Source organism: Rhinolophus ferrumequinum, chromosome 4, assembly GCF_004115265.2.
Source record: "Rhinolophus ferrumequinum isolate MPI-CBG mRhiFer1 chromosome 4, mRhiFer1_v1.p, whole genome shotgun sequence".
NCBI lineage: Eukaryota > Metazoa > Chordata > Mammalia > Chiroptera > Rhinolophidae > Rhinolophus > Rhinolophus ferrumequinum.
In genome coordinates, this window is record NC_046287.1 from 103,197,333 (window position 1) to 103,220,773 (window position 23,441).

The window sequence follows — 23,441 nt, forward strand, 5'->3', positions numbered from 1 at the left end:
GACCTGAGCCCTGTCTTCTGCAGCCCACGTCCCACAGTGGCCTCAGGGGCTCCTGCTCATGGGACGGGCCACATACATGCTCCATCCCCTTTGCTCTTGCTGTTCCCTTGGATCACAACCAATTCCTTCTCTCCCAAGTCCATCACCCTACATCCATCATCTCCATTCTCCTGTCGCCTCCTCCCAACCACTAAAGTGACCTACTAAAAGGGTCACTATTGTAGCACCCTGTTTCCTTCATAGCACTTACCACATCTGAATCTGAGAGAAAATATAAATGTGGTAGTGAAAGCCCTGAAGCAAATGCCTCGTCCATCTGGGTTCAAGTCCTGATGTCCCTGTGAGCCCTGTGGCTCCCTCTCCTCCTCTGCTACGAAGGGCTGTCATAGTTGCTGCTTCCTACAGCTGCTGGTGAGCTACACCAACGCCGGGCACTTCCTGAGTGCTGCTTACATGTTAAACACGTTATTATGTGTCCTCGAAGGCAAGGATGTTGCCCCCTGATTGTCTCTATGCTCCAAGTGCTTTGAACACCAGCTTGTAAAAGTCCGTCAAATGAATGTGTTCCCTCCTCATTGTCCTGTTCACGTAAGTGACAGTATCTACCATTTCTCAATGCTATATCGATGTTTTTAACTCTGGAGTAACCAATTGATGTGCCTTCATGGTCTTTTTACATGCATTTATTTTATTCTACTCACACTGTACAATTGTTAAACAACCTACAAAAAGTACAAAAGCCTAATCCATTTTCCAAATCCAGGTCAGAGCTAAGGTGCAAAAGAGGAACAGTACAGTAAGTGACCAGAATAGTTTGGGTGTCCTGTACAAGTCACACCGCCTGTCATATGATGTATTTAAAGCTGTAAATATTGCCACAGGAGAATCTCTTGTCTTTGCAGCGGCCACACAGTTCCTGGCGATGAGGTTTCCTCAGATCAATGTGTCTTTTCTTTCGAGGACAGGAGCAACGAGACTTCGAGCAGATCTTTAGAAAACAAGGAACAGTTTGGACGCTACATGATCAAATTAGTGTTTCAAACACAATCCTCAAACCAAAAAACTTCTTTCCACCACACTCCATCCCTGATATCTTCATCCTCCTTTGACTCCTATGAGAAGTTCAAGGCCAACTCGTACAAAACCACTCATATCCCATTAAACGTCGTGTATTTGTCAAGATGAGTGAGCAAAGATGATAATTAGGAGACTATCACTGAGCCAATCAAGAAAATATATAAAAATTTTAAAAGTTAGATTTTTATAGCGTGTCTTCACTATGTAGGTGTTCACATTGTGGGCAGGTAGGGGTGAAGGGCAGTGTGTGAGTAGGAAGTGACTTGATTATCTAGAACATTTAAAAACACCAGCACAGTGATTCTCAACCAGCAGTATTTTACCCACCAGCAAACATTTGGCAATGTCTGCAGATATTTTTGTTTGTCACAACTAGGAGGGAGGGGAGTCCTAGAGGGAGCTAATTTTCTTTTCTTTCTAGACATGTTTAATCTCTACTAGAATTTAAAATGTTTTCATAACCGTTACTCCATTCTGTCTTCTGATAAATAAAAATCACACCTTATGGAGATTGGTATACTGTCCGGTCCACCCTCCCAACCCTGTCAATCTTTAAAATAGATAATCATGACTCCACTTTCGGCATGTGTTCACAGCCAAACGGAAAAAGTCAGTATTTGCCTTTTACACTGTGAAAATAGGCATTTCCATTTTCCAAAAGCGTCTTAAGTGATACATCAGACGTTGTATTATGTTTGCATCTTCCACTTTCCTATTGATAAGCATGTGTCCTTACAAGACAATTCTAATACCTAATAATTACATGGTGTTTCCTATATGTATTGTTCTAGCACTTTATATACATTAATTCTCACAATACCCTTATAAGGAAGAAAAAACTCAAAAAAATGTCAGGGTTTTCTCTAAAGGTAGATTTGTTTCTGGCAATGGAGAATTGGATAGTTTTGATCAAGCCTCTTGCTTAGGACACTTGAAAAGCTGAGCTAAAAAATAATACTTTTTTTAAAAGAACTATTTAAAGTCACTAGAGAATTATCAAAGCATTAGAAAGGAAAAACCCAGAAACAGAGGTGAGCCTGACATTTGGGACTATTTTCTCTCTAAAGGTAAACAATTCAATTTTTGTGTTGAGGCCCAGAAAGGCTACACCCTAAGAATAAGGATGAGCCAAATATTAACCAGCCTTCACAGATACCAAAGCCCAGCTTCAAAACATCTTAACCTTGACTAGAAAATAGTGACTCAAAATTGTTAGTGTCCCTATCTGCCTGACAGAAGCACACAAATCTTCTGTGGAAGATACTGTTCTAGGCCTCTGTTATCACTGTAATTTTTCATATACAATATCTAGCACTCAATCAGAAATAACCAGTTATATGAGGAGACAGAACAACACATTTGAAAACCAAGGAAAATGAAGAGGATGTCAACAGAATCATAGTGGATGAGTTAATGAAGTTAATGAAGATACAGATTTTAAGATAATTAGTATTTCCAGCAAAGAACTGGAAGGTTTATGTGTTTTTTCCAAAAAGACAAAAATGCCAGTACTAAAAAATGCAATAGCTGAAATAACTCAGTATATGGGTTTAAGAGCAGATTGGAAAGAGCTGAGGGAAGAATTAGAAAAATGGAAAATAGTTTAACATGATATCCAAACTGAAGCACGGAGAGACAAAAGTCAGGAAAACATAGAAAAGAGCATAAAAGGCATAAGTGATACGACAAAAGGTCTAATATGAGTAATTGTAAGTAAGTGGGAAAATGGGGTGGCAGTAATATTTTAAAAGATAAAGGTAGATAATTTTCCAAAAGAATACATACAAAGAAACCAAAACTAGGCATATAATTGTAAAACTGCTGAAAATGAAAACAGAGAGAAATATCTTAAAAGCAAGCAGATTTAAGAAGGGGAGAAAGAGTGAGAGAGATTGTTTCAAAGGAGCTGCAATAAGACTAATAGCCAACTTCACAATGAAGGTCAGATCTTTCAAGGGCAGAAAGAAAACTACTGCCAACTTAAGAATTCTATACTCAGCAAAAATATTCTTTAAAATCTATCCAGATGAAATAGAATGTGCCACCTTCACTACAGGAAATATTAAAATGTATTCTTCAGGTAAAAGGAAAGTGGTCCCAGATACAAAAAGGAGCTTAGAGCAGGAGAAAAGATAAATGTGGAGCTAAAGCTAAATGAGTGACTATATAAAATAATGTCTTGTGAAGTTTAAAATTAAAATATACAACAGCAGCATATAAGTTAGGATTAAGTGATAAGGAGTTCAAGAGTTCTAAGGTCATTGCATTGTCAACGAGAGGTAAGATTAACAATTTATGTAGACTTGATAAGTGAAGGAATTATGTTGTAATCTCCAGAGTAACCACCATAAGAACACTAAAGAATAATTACTAAGATAATAGAGGGGGGAATAATTCTTTAAAAATTAATTCAAGTGAGCACAAGAAAAAGGAGTATAATAAAATATATTTAAACCCAATTTAATAAGTAATTATATTAAAGAGACTAAATGAGAATGTCAGACTAGGAAATGAAAGGATAGGTCATTTATAAACTAGACAAATTTTTAAAATATCATTTCTAAATAACATTTTTAAATATTTTTAATTAAATGAAAGATTTAAATTTAAAAAAAATAACAACTCTTGATTATGAAAGTCAACTATGTTACACTTTTCTGAAAAGCTTAAAGAGAGCTTTCCTGCCAGCTATTTGAGAAAAAAAATCTCATCTAATTCTGTGACTTCCTAGACCCTGGGGACACTGGAAAGGGATCACAGCTCTAATAGCAATGGTCTAGACTTGAGTAAGTTCTTTTCTTATTGAACTTCCGTTTTCTGCTCTGTAACATCGGGATAACACCTATCTCTAAAGAAACAATGCATGGAAAGCATTTAGCCTAAAGCTGGGGACACAGTAAAAGCTTAATAAAGGTTACCTATTAAATTATTACATCCAAACTATGCACAGGGTGTTTAAGGTAAAACACAACCCTATTCATAAGCACACCACGTAAGGCAACTTAAGAGTAAATTTTTCTCCCATTCCCCTCTCCAAAAAAACCCAGAAATTACGTTTTTACCTTAAAATATTATAAAAATTCAAACACATAGAAAATTTAACTTTGCTACACAAACATCCAATCCTAACATTATTCCACAGAAGCTTCACCTTCAGAATGGAAATGTTACAGACACAACAGAAGCATTTTTTACAGGCTTACCTGACACTGGATTGCTTCTACTCTATAAGGGTTAAAACTCTTCTGGCACTTGCAACAGAGTTGTTTGAAATAAACCTAAAGAGAAATTTGTCTTTTTTCAAATCCAAGTTTAAATGTACCCTAGGCTCCCAGTTTTTAAGTAACCCACTCCCCCACCTTGTAACTTGCTTTTGCCCAACCTCTACCCTGAGGTCTTGAGCTCTCCTAGTGCCATCAGTCACTTTTTTACTCTTTGCACCTCATTTTTCTTACCTGTAACATTAAGGTCCTACTCCTTACTTGTTCTATAATTCTGACAACTACTCAATAATGTACATAAAGTACCACAGTACCAATGGGAAGTAACTATTATAACTTTACTCACTGAGCAGGCCAAACCCTTGACCTTCCCCTTTTGCCCTGGTCTATTAGCCCCTGCTTTTTCACTGTTTTCCCCACTATCTGCCCACTTAGAACTTCAAATTACTTGTAGTTACCCACCAATACACATGATTTCTAGGTTTTGTACATTTCCTTGTGCACATTTTCTCCCTGCCTCACTTCATGAACTCCTACTTCTCCTTTAAAGTCCTGCTTGGACGTCACGATTCCTTCCCCCCTCGTGTGTTGTTTGGGTACCACGTCCAAGCCACAAGTGCCACTGCATTTGTCACCAAATTGCATGTTGTCTCATCACTCCCATCACTCCCTAAATTTCTGGAGGATGAATTCTGTCTTATTCGTCGTATCCTAGTGTCTTGGAGTGTTTGATTTAAGCCCATTGTTTTTCTTCTGGCAAGAGAAGGAAAGTAATTTTAGTTCAGTTTAAAAATCCCGCCTCCAGGGTCTAGTAAACAGTTAGTGTGAAGTCACATTTTCATTCAGTTCTTAGCACAACTCTCCGTCTATGGTCCTTTAGCTAAAAAGGCAGTATCTAAAGTGTGACAGCACTGGGGACTCAAATGCTTGTAGAAGTGAATGCACTAGACCAGGTGCAGACTGTTACAAAATGACATGCATGTGCTCACTGAAAGGAGACAGAAGCTGCTTAGCTTCCGCCTACAGTTCTCAGACTGAAACTCAAGTCTATGATGTCCAGAGTCTGACTGCTTAGGAAAATCTGGAAACAGACTGGGAAATCTTGCCCAGTCTTAGCATGTTTATGACTAATTCAAATAGGGTTGCGGGGTAGTGGAGAGGAGATGGAACTCTCTTAGCCTAAAGAAGTCTCTCACAGGCCAACTAACCTTCACAATAAATTATTTCTCTTACAGCCCCACCTTGTGGACAGACAGTGGAAATTTCCTAGAGCTAAGGCCCACACCTGCTCAAAACACGCCAACTGAAAAATTATTAGAGAAACTTCCAATGTACATACACAAGAACAAAAGTTCATCTACATAATCTGCCATTTTGTCCAACAGAACTACCAAACCCAGCAGAGCACCAGGACATGTTTCAGCAGCCTCAGGAGCTCATGTGGACTGTCCTGTCCGGTCCAGTCCCAACATTTACTGAGCACCTACTATGTGCCTGGCACTGAAGATCAAGAGGAATGAGACGCATTAAGCCGCGCTCCACCAGGAAACACTCTTCCTCCACCTCACATCTGTATCACCCCACCCTCCTCCACGGCCCACTCACTTCACTCACCTTGTTAGTTCCAGAAATGCACCACACATAAGCACTCTCCCATCTGGTCTTACACTCTTTACAGTGAAAATAGCCATATTTTGGTTCCAAAAACTGCAAATAAAGGAGAGAAGTCTTTCAAATTGTTGGAGGAAAAAAAGCTAGATCCTTCTTTGCTTGTGGCTTTGTATAGGAAACACAAAAAGGCTCCTGACCCTCATTCACAGCTGTTCTCAAGGTTATATTATTTAGAGCATCTCATCTCTCAAGGGATTCTTCTCGCTGCTGTCGCTCATACTTTTCCAATCCATTTTCCACAATGCTACCAGCAGGCTCCCAAAACACAAATCAGATCACATATTTCACAATTTGAAACCCTTCTTTGTCTCTTCATCCCCAACCAATAGCAATAGTTGCCAGGGTTCAGGTTTGCACGTGCTTAAAGCTGCCACCCTATCTTACCAAAAAGCTACAAAATATGTAGACCACATTTTCAGAACTTCCTTTCCATCAAATACAGGGAGGAAGCGAAGGAAGATCTTGCTCTTATTGCCCTAGAAACGGAAAAGAGAACAGGGAGGCTGGGACTAGCCGCGGACAGGAGAGGGAAGACAAAGTTCACCTGGAAGTTGGGTTTCGCAAGCGGGTCGGCAGAATCTTCCCGGGCCTCCTTGCTCTTCCTTTCCCCAGGACTCGACGCGTCTTCTTCCCCCAACTTATCTTGCTGCCAGAGTTCCAGCTGCTTGTCGTCCTGCGACCTTGGCCTTGGTGGTAGCGGCTGCTGGCTGGCTTCTGCAGGGCCCAAAATTGCCTTCCTCTCCTCATCCTCCCCATGCTTCCGTAGCAGCCGGATGAAGCCCCTGCGGCCTGTCCCTGGAGAACCGACGCCCCAGGATGGCAGGGGTGCCTTGGAGTCCGTGCCGCCCCACAGGGAGTGGCTGTGCAGAGTGCGAGGCCCCAGCGAGCACTGCACGGACTTGTCCACCCACGGGCTCACCTGCACGCCCACCTCCTTGGTGTGGGGCTTGAACAACCGCAGACTCAGGCTGGGGTTCAGCTGGGAAAGAAAGGCCTTAGGCTGAGCCCTCTTGTAAGGGTCCATGCAGTAGTCAGAGGTGTTGGTGGGCACCAGCAGCCCCGGCCTGGCCAGGAAAGTGGGGACACCAATGTTGTGCCTCCAGTCTGGGTGTCTGTGCTCACAGAGCCCAGGCTGGCCCAAAGGCAGTGTGTTCCCATAGTGTGTCCCCTGGTACAGGCTGCAGGGAACACGGACAAAGCGCTCCATTCGCTCGCCGGGCACCCAGGCACCGTGCAGTTTGTACCCCCTGTTCTCGCCGTCCACCTTCACCCGCCCCTCCTTCCTCCTGGTCAAGTAGCCTCTCCATTTATCTCAGATTCCGATGGGAGCCGCTGCCTATTACCCTGATTGGAAGTGGGGAGGACAGTTACCTACCTACAGACATCTAATTGCCACCTGATTCCAATTGCTCTTCACTGTCCTCCTTCGCTGCTCCTCATTCTTTTTTTCAAAGCTGTTAATCATTTCTGACTTACTCACACACAAGCTTTAATTAGCAATCCATTCATTTATTCTCACAGTGACTGCCATTTTAGAGATCCTGTTTGAAGGCATATAGTAAAACGAATAGAAGCAGTAAATTATTTGAGCAGCCTTATACTAGAAGAGTCTGAGGAAGAAAGTATATTATGGCAGAGCTCATGAATGTAAAGACCACAGGAGAAAGGGGCATAAAGTTGGGAGGTGGGGGTAGGCGGTGAATATAGTGAAAGAAAATGTATTTCAGAGGGTTATTTGACATGTCAAAGGTTCTTAGTCCACTCCTAGTGAGGACCCCCCAAAAGAGTGGGGGTGAAGCAAATTGTTCTGATTTAGAGGGTAAATGTAGGTAAAATAGCAGGCCAGTTAAGTCTCTGAGGTCAAACTCACTTAAATTGAAACCTGGGTCTTGTTACTAGGCTTCTCCACCTGACAATACTAACCAACTTATAGGATTATAAGATTAGATGTGCTATTGCTTTGTAAAGCAAAAAGCAGAATAACTCAAATGTTCAGTAAACTGTAGCTATTAGATTAGGGTCAGAGGCCTGTGTTCCTTTGCTGTTTTGACCTAGATGATCATAAGCTTCGGTAGCTCTCTGTATTGGTAAGGCTTCCTGCTACAGTTAAGGGTTAAAATCAAACTAAAATGACACCTCAGGAACTAAACAGGACCCACGCACCCCCCTTTTTTTAATTAGTTTCAGGTGTACAGAGCAACGTAATAATTAGACATTTAAACCCCTAAGTGATAACCCACCCGCAAGCTACTACCCTTCTGACATCTTATATAGCTAGTATTACGCCACCACCATGTTCCCTGTGTTGTACTCCACATCCTTTTGCTTCCGGCTCACGACTGCTCAAGAGCCTTCCAGCTACAAGGCCCGTGAACAGCTCTCCCCTCCAGAACCCGCTGAAGGCTCTGTAGCCCACACAACAAACCAGAATGAAGCCTTGTGCCAGGCATGTCACAGACCCTGTGAATGACGACAGATTCCCGTCTCCCAGGGCAGTTTGGAGGGGAAGACAGACACAAACAGGGTGATCGGTACCCTAAGAACGTAAAGGTTACCGGGGAAGCCTGCCGAGGGGAGTAGCTAACACTGCGAGTGTGAGTTAAGGTGGGTTTCACAATTTCTGCAGCAAGCAGACAGGCTCCAAGATCTTCAACAACCCGCTACCTAAGAGCATCACGTGGACTACAACTGAAGTGCTCTGGCTTCACATCTCAGCCCCTGCCACTCCGTAAGGAGCAGGCGGCCGGGAAGGGGGTCAGCCATAGCCACAGACCACGCCGGGGTTTCCTAAGCCTGGCGACCTTGGGGGACGGCCGCTCTGAAGACGGCACAAAGGCCTGCCAGAGGCCCCCGGCGCGAGCGAGGGCGGCCAGCCGAAGGTGAGGTGGAGCGGAGGGGAAGGAGTCGCGGTGTGTACACAGGGCGGTCTCTCCGAAGGCTCAAGGAGAAGAGAACGAGCGCTCCAGCCCCACTTTTTGCTGTTCTACAGCGACTGCAACGCGAACGAGAACCCGGCTTTCGCCACACGGAGCCACTCCGGCGGCCCGGCTATTCTCACTTCCGGGCGGCGCGCACGCTGCGTGCTGCGTCACAGCGTCAGCGCGTGACGCGTCGGAGAGCGGGCTTTGGCGCTACCGTGTGAAAGCTGGCCGCGGGGGCGGGGCTGCGGCGCTGCGTTCGGCTGTTGTCTGTGCGGTGAGTGTCCGCCGGAGGAACCGAGGGGTCCGATTGTGACCCAAGTGTCTGCTCCGGCCGAAAAGAGCTGCGTCTGTGGAGGCGGTTAGTGCTGGCGGGGTGGACGCGGGCGCGCGTTCCGCGGTCTCAGGCGGCGGGGGCGCCCCTCATGCCGGTGCGAGCTGCGGCCCCAGTCCCCGGATGGGCTCCGCCAGCCCCGCGCTGACTGGAACGGCGGACTCACCCTCCTGAGCGGAGGTTCGGCTCCTGCCCTGGGACCCCATTTCCCCACTTCCCGCCACCCTCTCGGGGGATCGCCTCCTAGTGGTCCCAGGTGCCCCAATCTGAAATATTCTTCATAAAGTTACTTTGCTGGAATATTGTATCTTGGAAAGAGTTTCCAGTTTCTGACACACCGTTATCTGCCCTACTTAACCCCCAGCTGGTTGCTGTAGTGTGAAGATGTACTGGTCTGGAATTGGCAAACGTGGTTTACCGCTAACAGGCGCCCTCGCCACACGTGACAAGTTAACTTAATTAAAATTAAGTAATACCAAAAGTGCTGTTCTTGAGTTGCACTTGCCATTTCAAATGCCTGTTGGGACCGAGATAAATAAACAGTTTAACTTTAGGCACGTGTACCTACCCTCCTCTGAGTGTACCTCAAAGGCACTTAACAAGGGCTGCATGCACCTGTGAGACGTGTTTTGGTGTTCTCTTTTGCAGACTCATTGACCAAGTGTTGGAGTAATATTGTTGAGCAAAATGCCTATTGGATGCAAAGAGAGGCCAACTTTTTTTGAAATTTTTAAGACGCGATGCAGCCAAGCAGGTATTGGCAGATTTTATAGTAGCTGATCAATTACACTGGGCAAATGTTTTCGGAAAAATATGTAAATATGCATGCTTGCTGGAAAGAATCCAATACTTCACATTTTTGTTCACACTATAAACTGTTCTGTATGGAGTCATAAATCCAGTTAAGAAAATGACCACTCACAGTTAACCAAATGATAAGAAACTGGATAGAAACCCCACTGGATGAAGAGGAGACCAGCCTCTTGATTAGCAGCAATAGGAAGAATTGTTTTTAAAACACAGAACTTATAGCAAATCTGAATCATTGGTAATGTTAATTTATAGCAGAAGTTGTCAAACTTTTTGGTCTCAGTACTCCTTATCCTCTTAAAAATGACTGAGAACCTCAAAGAGCTTTTGTTTATGTAGGTTGCCATGTTAGAAGTTAAAACTAAGCACTTTTAAAAATAATAACTCATCTAAAAATAAAAATAAACCCATTACATATTAACCTGAATAATATTTTTATGAAAAATAACTATTTTCAAAAGAAAATGACATTGTTTTACAATTTTGCCATTCTCTTTTATATCTGGTTTAATAGAAGATAACTGGATTCTCATACCTGTTTCTGTATCTAATCTGTTGCAATATGTTGCTTTGGTAGAAGTCTGAAGAAAATCCAGCCTCACATAGTAATGTAGTTGGGAAAAGAAAAAAGTATTTAAATAGTCTTCAGTTAATTCTGGGTATTTTTCTTTGATACTACACCAAAACTTAGGACAAATGGTAGTTTCTTAAAAGTTACAATGTGAAATCTGAAACCATATAATGAACTGTTTGTACTCTTATTACATTAAATTCTGTCAGTCTTTCTTGCACTTTAAATACATATTTTATCTATATTGTAACATGCATTGATTATTTGGAAAATGCCTGTGTTCTGAATTACACAGATATTCCGTATATTGACACGTTGCATTAAACCATATTTAAAAAATCATATTTATTAGTACACTGATGAAAAGTCTTTTAAGATTAGGAGGATGTCAACCACACAGAGGCTGGTAAAGTTTAACAAAACCCTAATTCTCATTTGAAAGCTCACAATTTTTCATTGGCAATAAACTCTGTTATTTTCCCTGCAGTGACAGGCTCACTTCATTCATCTTTGAAAAAAAAGTCTCCTAAACCACCCAAGTCAGAATGATCTAGCTTGTCAGTCATTCTTGCTCGTAAAAATGGCTTTCCATAAAAATAGTGCTAATTCAGCTGATATCTCATATGAGTGCTTTTCTAGACAACTATTCTACTTAAATATGCAGAAATCCTTTATGTATACTTTCCATTTTGTCACAGAGAATATTCAAAAAGATGTGCTAAAGGGTTGGGCTTTAATAGAACTAATTTGTACCACTTCATCAAGGACATTTTAAGTTAAACTGGCTTTTTGTTTTTGTTTCTTGTTTTTTACAAGAGAAAGGTGACAGAATATACAGTGACTACTACTAGTACAGTTTGTTGACAATGCCTTGACTCGTGCAAAGGTGTCGTTAGTTTTCCCACCAGTGGTGCAGATGTCAACATTGTGAAAAAGACAACTGATGCCTTAGTATTATTGTAACAGTTTTGACCTTATGGACCTCCTGAAAGGGTCTTGGGGCCTTTCACCCAAATAGTCCACAGACCACACTTTGGTAACCACTGCTCTTACAGGTGGATAGAGCATAGCAGAAGTTTTGTTATTGCTCTTTAATAGAGAATCTTTTTATTCCACTTTATTCATGAGTCTGCATGTTCCTTATACCTATGGATTTATCACATCCACTTGTGTAATCTCTATAAACATTTGAATTGTGTCTGTAGAATGCATTCTTAGGATTTTGTTTCTGAATCATGAGTATAGGAAAAAGAAAACTCTAGAAGAACTAATACAGCTAAGAGCTATCTCCTTGTAGCTTTTGTAAACTTGTTATACCTTACTACAGATTCATAAGAGAACAGACGAGAGATCCTGTTTAATTGATATGCTTTAACAAAAGTGATCCCCAGTCAAAAATCTCAAGTATCCTTTTCTTTATTATGATCTTTACTGGCTCAGGGCTTTTCCTGTGTCTCTGATTAAAACCAAGGTGGGGTTTTTGTTTTTCTTACAGATTTAGGACCAATAAGCCTTAATTGGTTTGAAGAACTTTCTTCAGAAGCTCCACCCTATAATTCTGAAACTGCAGAAGAATCTGAATATAAAATCAGTTCTGAACCAAACCTATTTAAAACACCACAAAGGAAACCTTATCATCTATTGGCTTCAACTCCAGTAATATCTAAAGAACAAAGAGGTCTAACTCTGCCACTGTACCAGTCTCCTCTTAACGAATTAGATAAAGGCAGGTTAGATTTAGGTAAGTACTGTAATGCAGACTAGTGAAAAATGTGAATTCAGACAAACCTGTGTTGAGAATCCCAGCTCTGTCATTAGCTGTGTCATGTTGGTCACATCAATCTCTCTGGCCTCACTTTCCCCACCTAAAAATGGAGATGATGAAAATAATATCCGATAAGTTTGGATTGAGTAAAATAATGTAAGTACGTAATAAGTGCTCCTTTTCCTCCCACCTTTGATTAATACATCCTGCCTACTGAAACTTGCTAATTATATCATTCCTATACAAAAAAAACCTAGGACTTGTTTTGATGTTAATTAAACTATATTTCTGCAGCCAATCACAAAAGACAGATTATTTTTATCAATTTTCTATAAATGTCCTTTGATTTGATAGCAGTTCCCCTATGTGTCAGATATTTCCAATCAATCATGTAATAAGATTGTGTATTCAGTCATTGAAATACTTATTACCTGCTTGAGTTAAGTAACATCCTCTTCCTTTGGAATATTATCTCTAATAAGGGAAATTAACAGTACACAGATAATGAATAATGTAAGGTTGAATGTGGTACATGTCAAAAGAAAAATACAATGAGTTGAGAAGAAAGCATAAATAGTATTGGAGGAATTTGGAAGTGATTCATTTGAATTAAATCCTGAAGGACAGGTGAGATTCAGAAACTTGAAAATGTGATAGAGTAATAGTGTTCTGTGCAGAGGGAAGAACATAAGAATATGTTAAGACAATAGCAAATACAGATTGTTTGGAGTGTTGAGTTTGACAGGGACCAATAAACAACCTAAGACTAAAAAGAACAGATTAGAAGGAGGCATTGAGTGCCAGGCTAATGAAATTGAATTTATTTGATAGGTTATTGAACAGAAAACTCACATCCAAATTTGATCATGCTACTTCCTGCTTCAAACCTTTGATTACCTACCTCCCTTTTGCCCTCATAAAATCCAGATACCTTAATATGATTACAAGGTCCTCTATCATCTGGTCTCATTAACTCTTGCCTCATCTTGCCATAAACCCCCTCCCACCATCCTCAATTTACCATTCATTCATACTGAATTTCTTTTTGAGACACGGTTCTGGCTAATTGCGCAGAATTTCTTCCTTTTTGTCTAGCTGACTTAGATTCATCTTTCAGTGCTCACTTCAGCAGCACATGTGCTAAAATAGATTCATCTTTCAGATCTTCATTTATCTTCTAGTGAAGAGATTTACATAAGCAATTATAGTGTGATAAATGCTATGAAAGAAGAAATTAATGGTACTAGAATATACGCATACAAAGGAGATACAGTTAATAGGCAAAGATTTCCTTGTATGTTATTGGATACTAAGTGGCATACACACTGAGTATTCAGGAAATGTTTGTAGAAAAATGAATATTTGTATTGCTTCAGAAAGCCTGTTGACAGCTGTCTTGGGAGATGTATTTTTCAAAATGTGACCCCTGGACCAATCAGAATCTCCTAAAGTGCTGACTGAAAGGGAAGATTAAAGATTGCAGGCCCTAATCTCAATCTGTTCAATTAGAATCTGGAAATAGAGCCCATGAATGTACCTTTTAAAGTAACTGGGTGATTGCTGTGAAAAGGGAAGATGGGCAAGGAGGTCAGGAGGACATATGTGCCAAGTGATAGGGGCAAGTGCCTGAATTAGAGTAAAAGTGGACATGGAAAGTGGAAACTATAGGACTCTGCAATGAACTAGTTATGGAGAATTTGAAAGAAAGGATTAAATCACAGGTTTGGAGCCCGACTAAGTTGAAATATAATGGTAACATTCATAGAAATTGTAAGCACTGGAGGAAATGGTTGGAGAAGGAAAAGATTTGAAAGGATGAGGAGAAAATTAGGTTGCGTTTGGCCTGCAATTTGAGACAGTAATGGGACGTTAAGGTGGAGATGTCCTGAGGCTTTGGGAAATACAAGACTGAAAGAAAGAACACAGGCAGGAGAGAGAACTGTAGGAATTAACTAGGTCTGGGAGGTGATAGTCATCACGTGTGGTGAGAAAATTGATTCTGATGAGGCCTACGGGGTATTCAGCCCAGGAAATGCCGAGGAGAACCCAGAAAAAGGAACCATCCATTCAACCACTATTCCGTGCTCACTGTGCCTGGCAACTTGCTAGGCATGAAGGATATAAACATGAGTAAGATGGCCTTTGACCTCTCGGACCTCAGTCTTTATGGGAGTCTTTATGGGAAGATACATAAATGTACTGGGATTGTAGGTGCTACAGTGGGCACGTACCAAGTGCCGCATTGTGGGCGTCGTGTGGGAGCAGTCTACCTACCATCTGTCTTAATGCGATCATGAAAAGCCCCCTCAACCACTTTATGCCGAGTCCTGAGCCTTGAAAGACACTCCTAGCGTCAGTGTTTATTCTCTAATTGTAATCTGCTAGAATCTTTAACCCGGGGAGGATGGGGATGAATGACTCAGTCAGAGGCTGACTTTTCAAGGTTAGAGCACATCAGTAATCCTGTTGACTAGTCCTTTGAGACTTTTTGTTTTTAAGTTTAAAAAGAGTTATCCCTAGAGTTCCATGAGGAAATGTGCTATTAATATTTCTGCTTCTCAGTAGTTCTTCCTTTTGTGTCAAATCATGAGTTTATCTTACCATTATTCAGCTTATTTATGAGAGTCTCAAGTTTTGGGGGAAATGATTATTTGGGTATGGAGTTGTTTTTGCCTGGTTCATATTTTTGCTTTTCATGTTTTACAGTTAGGTTTCTTTTTATTGCTGAGCCAATACTGACACTTTATTATTAACTAACGTCCTTTGTTTACATTAGGGTTTCTTTGTATGGGGCTACACATTTTGACAAATATATAATGTCATGTGTCCACTGTTACAGTATCATACAGAACAGTTTTACTGAAAATCCCCAATAGCTCTAATTCACCACCACCACCCCCAAACTCTGGGCAACCACTGATCTTTTTTACTGCCTATAGTTTCATCTTTTCCAGAATGTCATATACCATGTTGAAATCATACAGGATACATAGCCTTTTCAGACTGGCCTCTTTCACTTAGCAATGTAAGTTTCCTCTGTGTCTTTTGATGGCTTGATAGCTCGTTTCATTTTATCACTGAGTAATGTTCCATTGTTTGGATGGACCAATTTGTTTATATAGTCAGTGAAGGATGAGTATATAAACTGAAGGATGTCTCGTTGCTTCCAAGTTTTAGCAATTGTGAATAAAGGCTGCTATAAACCCTTATGCAGGTTTTTGTGTGGACCTAAGTTTTCAGCTCCTTGGGATAAATATCAAGGAGCATGATTGCTGGATAGTACGTTAGGATTATGTTTGGTTTTGTAACAACCTGCAAACTGTCTTCCAAAGTGTCTGAACCATTTGCATCTCCACCAGCAGTGAGTGAGAGTTCCTGTTACTCCACGTCCTCGCCAGCATTTGGTGGAGTCAGTGTTTTGGCGTTTAGTCGTTCTAATAGGCGGATAGTGGTATCTCATTGTTTGGATTATTTTTTAAGTCCTTTTGTTTGTTTTTGTTTTTTCTTTTTAGGATCTTTGTTAAAGTGAACAGGGAAAGGTGAAATTTCAAAAAATAAGGTTACCTACGTTTTAATATCTTTAACTAAAACTCTCATTAGAGAAAGAGGTTGGATATTTTGTTGAATTGAGGTTTTTAAGTCACATGTCCATTTGGCTTGTTACCAATTATGTCTATTCCCTGTTACTTGAGAAACGAGAGTATAACACAGTGCTCTGTGTGTGCTGCTGCAAAGCGTTTTCAGTTTGGTCTTTGCTTTATTTTAGTAACACTTATTACAGCTTATTTTCCCCAAAGCTTCTCTAAGTTAGAGGTCATAGGATCGATTAAAGCAACTATTTTTAAAAGCAGTTTTTAAGAATAATAATAAATGCCTCAAGGGCCCAATTTGTAATACAGAAAATAGGAATGTTGAAAAACTGTACACTGGAATTGATAGAGCCACCTACAGCTTTCAAAGCCCTGTCTGAGCATTCCAAACCCTACCCAGAAAGCAGGTGTGGGCAGCGAGGATAGCAGGAGTACGTGTTGCTGCCTACAGCCCACTTTTCTAATCACTGCTAATTCACTCAGCCAGTATTTGTGGAGTAACTATAGCATATTAGGTAATTAATTGTCGTTGCTGAGGATACAGTGATAAGACAGGATGTCAACCTCAGGGAATTCACAGTCTAGTAGAGGAAACGGGACAATGTGTGATAAAACTGCAGGGAGCACATAGAGGGGCAGTCACTTAATCTCATTGTAGAGACCACTGAAGTTTCCTGGAGGAGATAGTTTCCAAATGGCAGCCTGAAAGAGGATGTTCCAGGTCAAGAAAAATAAAGAGAGAGAAAAAGAAACAGTTTGTACACAGGCCTAGAGGGAAAGAGAGCATTCTTGCAGGATATGCAGGTGGTTGGGTACAACTGAAAAGTAAAGTGTGAAAAAATGTCATCATAGAAATTAAGACAACAGATCGTGAAGGTCTTGATACTAGGGAGTTTTGTTACAGAGTTTGAACTTCATCATGAGAACAAGATCTTGAAAGGTTTTCAGCAGAAAAGTAATAGGGTCAGATTTGGTACCTTGGTAGGTTTTCAATAAAGGTCTTTTCCTTTACTCTGTTCCTCCATGATACTGGAGTACTGTGAAAGTTAATAAAAGGACATATCACATTCGACTTTGTCTTCCACTTGTGCACATTTCAAAAAATTCCCCCTGCTATCTTCTGAACTCCTTGAGGTTAAAACTGTATCTTGGTTGCATTAACCATGTGCCTTATGCATATTATTATATATGCTTACTATGGTTGTTATAGCAAGCATATAACAGGGGCAGACATCCCTTTTTGGGAGGCTCAGCAAACTGAGAGCCAGTTCAGACTGAACTCCTCATCCGTTCTCCTTCCAGTACAGAAGACTTTTTGTTTTAAATACTTCCAGAGAATGAAAATTCACAATCCAGAGCATACACATCCTCACTGAATTATTGTACTGTTCCAGGAAAGGATAGTACCAATAGTAAGCATAAAAGAAGTTGCACAATGAAGGCTAAAATGGATCAAGCAAATGATGTTACCAGCCCACCTCTAAATTCTTGTCTTAGTGAAAGGTATGATGAAGTTACTATGTTAAAATGCTTAAACATTTTTCCTTCATATGATAATTTGTTTTATAGAAATGCATCTAATGTTTACACTAATATTTTGGCAGAGAGCCTGGTAGAGTAACTTATATTTTTAAAAATCTCCTTTTAGGCTGAGTTCTTTAATACAGTAATTTTTGCATTAGAAACATTTTTTTTTTAAATATTGAATTCACTGGTTTTTCTGTATATTCTATGAAGTTTTTATGTAACAAAAATATTAATGATGAAAAACAATGCCCTTGTAATATCAGTTTAAAATAAATTATTTGTGTACTTTGAATCATTGGAGAGAATGTGATGCTATTACAGATTCACTTTATATAATTTTTAAATTCAAAATATACAGTTCCCACCAGCTGAAATTTGTAAGTATTTTATACATTTCTTTCAACAGGCGTTTTAAACATAATTTAGTGGTTACTTAATTCTTCATGAGATAATTTTTAAAAAGTAATATAAAAAGTTATAAAGTGGTATAATTATAATTGATATGACATATGACTGAGAGTCCTTTTTTAATAAGATTAGTTTTTTTTTGTTGTTTTTTTTTTGCCATTTCTGTTTTCTCTTGAATAACGAGGGATTTGTTTTGTTTTGTTTTAGCCCTGGTGTTCTGCGATGTATACATGTAACACCACAAAGAGAAAAGTCAGGTATGATTAAAAACAAGGCTTTTATTTTTTAAATGTTACAAATTTTAATAAAAATAAAACTTAGTAATTTTTTCTTTGTTTTACCTCCAGTGGTATGTGGATGTTTATTTCATACACCAAAGCTTCTGACGGTAAATATTCTGCTTACTTTATTGTGTAGTAATTGAGAATTTGACAATAGTGTCATACATTTCCCTGGGATTTACAGATACGTACCTACAGTCCCACATAGGCATTCAGTAAATGATAAATGAAAAAAAATAAGTGAATGAGAAAATATGCTTAATCATCAGTGCCTTTCTATGAAATAAACTATTTTCTTTATTTCCAGGGTCAGACACCAAAACATATTTCTGAAAGTCTAGGAGCTGAGGTGGATCCTGATATGTCTTGGTCAAGTTCTTTGGCCACACCACCAACCCTCAGTGCTACTGTGCTCATAGGTAAGGGTGTCAATGTGTATTTCACAAGGAGGTAGATGACGGTAATGAATTGCCATCTAAAATGCTTCTCTTGAAAAGAAAACATGAAAATATAATTAGATAATAATTTGATTAGTCCATACTGTCCTTGATAAGTGTGTTAGTTCAGAGTTGTTTTATTCTATTTAGTGTAGATTAGGATAAATCACAAGTACATTAAGTAGTATTCTATAGGAGTCAAATTATATGCAAACCAGGATTTTTTATTATTATTATTATTCTAGCAAAAATACATTCCATTTCCTTTAGCTGGAAATTTAACTTTATTCTTCAGTTGCTCAGATGAACTAATACAAGTAAGAGCATGTTGAAAAGTAAGAAATGTTTAACATGTGACATGCCTTTAGACTATACCATTATCTAAATAAATGCTGAAGTCTAAAAGCTTTAGCTTTTAAGTCATGACCTCACAGCTTCAGCTGATTCTCCAAGTCTTTGTGGACAATATTGCGGTAAAGTCAGGATCACTAAGTCAGAATTTCTTAACCACCTTATGAGTGGTAGTAAGGAAGTGAATGTAACTTATTCACTATGTTGATTGACCTTTCTAATTACTCTACTTGGGTCAATTCATTTTGTTTCAGATGTATCATGTAATCCAGTAGTGTATGTGGCTTTTCATGTCTGACAAAAAAATACGTAAGTTTTTGCATTAACTTTAGTGTATGATGTATATGATACAGTATTGAATCTTTTTTCCAGTCAGAGATGAAGAAGCACGTGCAGCTGTATGTCCTAATGATACTACTCCTGTAAGTAAATATGACAGATTGATTATGCTGTTACAGTTGCTTATAATTGTAGGATTCCGTGAAAAATTATTGATCTTGCATTTTTTCACTCCCTAATTTATAATTTATCTAAGCCTTTGAGAAAATCTCTAAACCTGTTCCTATATGTGATTTTCTTTGATTTCCTTTGAAACTCTGCTGCCTCTCTACTCAATAATAAGTTGAATATATATAAAGAGATTCCCATACGAGTAATTTTAAAATATAACTTTTGCAGATTTTGAAAAGCTATTTTTCTATCAATGACGAACATCTGAAGAAAAATAATTGGTTTATCCCTTCTGGGCTAGACAATGAAAACAAAAATCAAAGAGAAGCTAAAAGTCATGGTAAGTCCTTAAGTTTAATTGAACTACTGTTTTTAACTGACATAATTGAAGTATTGCTTCTCCTAAAGAGAAAACACATTGCTTCTCCTTTCTTGATGACTGAATACAGTATTGAGGGTACAAAGTAACTTAATTTAGATGAAATGTTTAAATGTCATGCAAAGATAACACTATTGAAGATGCTGCTGTGACACAAAAACAAAACCCATTACTCGAAACTTACAGATGAAGAATGAGACTTAATAATTAACAAAATGTGAAAGCCTGATTTTCTAATTAGAAAATAAATGTGGTTTCAGATATATCAAAAATTACCTAATCGGGTCATGGGAATATTGCATTTTTCTTAGCATGTGTGTATGTCTGTATAAATGTGTAGGATTGCATATGGGGCGGGGTGTGTGTGTGTGTAATCAGATTTTACTTTCAGTTGTAGGGCCACAAATTAATTTGGAACATCTGGTTTGATAAATTTTAGATGTTAGATTGTATATATATAATAAGATTGGGTGAGTTTGTGTAGAGTTGATAAAGAAACATGATTGGAGATTTGAGTATGAATAAAAGGCTTTGGGGACGTTGGAGTTAGTCTTTATCAGAGAAACACGGGAAGGGTGGTGTGCCCCCCTCCCAAAAAAAAACAGCACTCAAGATAACCCTTTAAATGTTAAATTATGTGTAATTTAGTATATACTATTTCTATGAAAAAGGTTGTGAGAATACTATAAATTACATGGTTGTATTACAAAATATTATTAAATATGCTACTGTTTTAAACTTTAACAGGATTGGAGAATTCATTTGGTAAAGTAAGTGGCTGCAAAGACCATTTTGAAAAGTCAATGCCAAATGTCCTAGAAGATGACATACATGGAAAAGTTGCCGATGTTTCTGGAGATAATTTTTCATTATGTATTTCTCAATATAAAACAAGAAATTTTCAAAAAATAAAAGCTGGCAAGACTAGGAAAAATATTTTTAATGAAACAAAAACCAATGAGTGTGAAGAAGCTAAAAAACAAATGAAAGAAAATAAACATTCATTTGTATCTGAAATGGAACCAAATGACAGTGATCCATTTGATTCAAATATAACAAATCAGAAGCCCTTTGGGAATGGAAGTGACATGATCTCCGAAGAAGTTGTAAACTCTTCAGCCTCTGAATGGTCTCAGTTAATCCTCTCAGGTCTAAATGGAACCCAGATGGAAAAAATACCCCAACTGCGTATTTCTTCTTGTGACCAGATTAATTCAGAAAAAGACCTCATAGTCAAAAAGAAAGAACATACCGACTTCATTACTTTAGAAAATTCTTTGTCACATATTTCAAGTGAACCAAAAACAGAGAAGATATTAACTCAGGAAACAGTGGTAAATAAGAGAGAGAACAGACAGTGTCTTGAATCTCATGAAGATTCCACTCTTGTGGAAAAGCATGCAGTACCTGAAACTTCCCTGATAGTTTCTCCACTTCAGGATATCAAAAAGTCTGTATTCAGCATCAGAGAATCACCTGAAGAGACATCCAGTGCAATTTTCTCAAATAATGTGACTGATCCAAACTTTAAAGAAGAACTTGAAGCCTCTGCAAATGGGTTGGAAATACATACTGTTTGCTCACAGAAAGAGAATTCTTTATATGCAAGTTCAGTTGATAATGGAAGCTGGCCAGCCACTATCAAACACACTTCTGTAGCTTTGAAGAATACAAGTTTAATATCCTCTTTGAGAAAGAAAACTAAAAAGTTTATTTATCCTATAAATGATGAAACATCTTATCAAGGACTAAAAATGCAGAAAGACCAAGAATCAAGACTACCTAACTATTCAGCCCAATTTGAATCAGATGCTTTTGAAGCACCACCAACAGTTACAAATGCTGATTTAGGTACCTTTTTTTCTATGTGTGGGAATAGTACATAGAGTTTTATGGATAGTGACAAGTTCTCTTATTTGAATATGTGAATCTCTTTCTTTAGTCTCTTTTGAAACATACTGCCTGCTTTCCTTCTGTAGTATATTTGGGGGGTTTTTTGTAGTTTTTTAAAATCTCTGTATCTTGTACAGTTGACCATTAAACAATGCAGAAATGTTAAGGCCTCCGATCCCTGCGCAGCCAGAAATTCAAGTATAACTTTTAACTACCCCAAAACTCAGTCATCCCTGGATATCTGCGGAGGACTGGTTCCAGGACATCCCCCCACAATACCAAAGTCCTCGGATACTCGAGTCCCTATTTATATAAAATGGCATGGAACAATGCATGTGGTCAGCCCTCCGCATCCGCAGATTCAACAAACCATGGATTGAAAACAGTGTTTTCTATCTATGTTTGGGAATCTGCAGATGCAAAACCCCGGGATATAGAGAGCCGACTGTATATTTATTGAAAAGAGTACAAATATAAGTGGATTTGCTCAGCTGAAACCCATGTTGTTTAAGGGTCAACTGTATTCAATATCAAGTGATGTCAACATACCTGACATCACCTGATATTGTTATTGTTTAGTTAGGCCTTTGATTATCAATGTTCAAAATCATTTCATTCAAACTTGTTGAATCAGTTTGCATGGTATATGTATAATGATCACTCTTAAGACGCAGCCTGTGATTTATAAGCATCAAGAGCCTGGCTACATACTTCCTGCTTTAATTTCCCAGTGTTTATTATATACAAATTGGACATTTCTGTAAATGTGTTATGCTGTTGACTATGTATTTTCTCTAAAGCAAGTAAAACAATTGAAAAAAAGAGCTAATTGCTAGCTAAGTTAAATATAAGCTAGTCCTAAATAAAGTAGTGATTTTCATCATTGTTAAATAATTTTCTTAACTATTTAGAGATTGCTTAGAGTTATTACTGTATCTGTGTGTCCAGAGTGTGCACAGTGAAACTAATTTTTTATTTGAGCAACAGTTCATATCATTAGTAGCTAAATTCTGTGTTAAAAAGGTGATTTTAGCTCCCTGTGAGAAGATTGTAGTGGGTTATAACATCTCAATAACTGATGGGTTTGGTGGAACTGGCATACAGAGGAACTGTTGGAGATTTGGGTTAATTTCCATAGAAAAATGTTTAATGCTGTTACGTATCAGTTAAAACTTAATATATAGTAGTGGTCACTGATTAAAGAAAATGAAATGAATAAGTTTGACTTATTGATAGGAAATTCAGAGGTCTTTTAAAATTAACTGAACAGAGCAGGTAAATTTACCTTTATAATTGAGATTAAGTCATCTTTCAGGCCCTTCATATGTAGAACCTGGTTTTAAAGGTTGATTTTGTGTGTGTGTGTGTTTTTTCAATTTGAAACACTGAATTAACTAATGGAAATGGTTACTTTTCTAATTCCTTTCCTTTGCCTTGCTTTTTAATCTTCTATTACATCAATATCAGCAATGAATTTTTTCCAATTTTCTAATATAATTACTTTGAATTTTACTCATGGTAGCTAGCTGCTTTCTGAAACTACATACTAATTTTGATTGAGTTGATACATATTAAAAAAAAATACTAGGTCCTATTCATCTTTAGTTGGAAAATATAATAAATTCAAAATAAAGAATATTTAGAATTATTTCTGTTTTAAACCTGACATTCACTTCTTGCTTTTCATATAATTGTTGTTTTAGAAAATAAGAATTTTAACTTTATAGAAAATATTTAGTGACTGTGATTGATGGTACT

The 23,441-nt window shown here is 38.6% G+C and overlaps 2 protein-coding genes across 4 annotated transcripts in view; one reads left to right on the forward strand and one right to left on the reverse strand.

The window, feature by feature from the left end:
- Positions 1–683: 683 nt before the first annotated feature.
- ZAR1L (zygote arrest 1 like) lies at positions 684–7,199 on the reverse strand. 3 transcript variants are annotated; one of them, XR_004422797.1, is made up of 5 exons: positions 6,514–7,199; positions 5,913–6,005; positions 4,761–5,051; positions 4,281–4,355; positions 922–988 (listed from the first exon to the last, which is right to left on the reverse strand). XR_004422797.1 is itself a non-coding variant. In XM_033103783.1 (4 exons), the coding sequence occupies exons 1-4, from the start codon at positions 7,174–7,176 to the stop codon at positions 845–847; spliced, it is 975 nt and encodes a 324-aa protein (XP_032959674.1). In that variant the 5' UTR covers positions 7,177–7,199; the 3' UTR covers positions 684–844. The 3 variants fall into 3 exon arrangements, 1 of the variants encoding a protein (XP_032959674.1); XM_033103783.1 differs by lacking the exon at positions 4,761–5,051 and having other exon boundaries at positions 684–988; XR_004422798.1 differs by lacking the exons at positions 922–988; positions 4,281–4,355; positions 4,761–5,051 and adding an exon at positions 6,107–6,224 and having other exon boundaries at positions 6,354–7,199.
- Positions 7,200–7,222: 23 nt separating this feature from the next.
- Positions 7,223–23,441, forward strand: part of BRCA2 (BRCA2 DNA repair associated) — a 57,516-nt gene continuing 41,297 nt past the window's right edge. Inside the window, 10 exon segments of the mRNA XM_033103779.1 lie at positions 7,223–9,248; positions 9,870–9,975; positions 12,098–12,343; positions 17,352–17,460; positions 18,100–18,149; positions 18,240–18,280; positions 18,481–18,592; positions 19,334–19,383; positions 19,640–19,751; positions 20,538–21,641. Of these exon segments, the coding sequence (XP_032959670.1) occupies positions 9,909–9,975; positions 12,098–12,343; positions 17,352–17,460; positions 18,100–18,149; positions 18,240–18,280; positions 18,481–18,592; positions 19,334–19,383; positions 19,640–19,751; positions 20,538–21,641 (1,891 nt within the window). The 5' untranslated portion in view covers positions 7,223–9,248; positions 9,870–9,908.

Bases quoted from the DNA above. Each gene is read 5' to 3' on its own strand.
- ZAR1L (XM_033103783.1), bottom strand. From the start codon at position 7,176: ATGGAGCGCTTTGTCCGTGTTCCCTGCAGCCTGTACCAGGGGACACAC. The intron at 6,006-6,513 runs GTGAACTTTGTC...CTTTATTTGCAG, and splicing joins TTGCGAAACCCAACTTCCAG to TTTTTGGAACCAAAATATGG. The intron at 989-4,280 runs GTAAGCCTGTAA...TGTTTTCTAAAG, and splicing joins TAGAAGCAATCCAGTGTCAG to ATCTGCTCGAAGTCTCGTTG.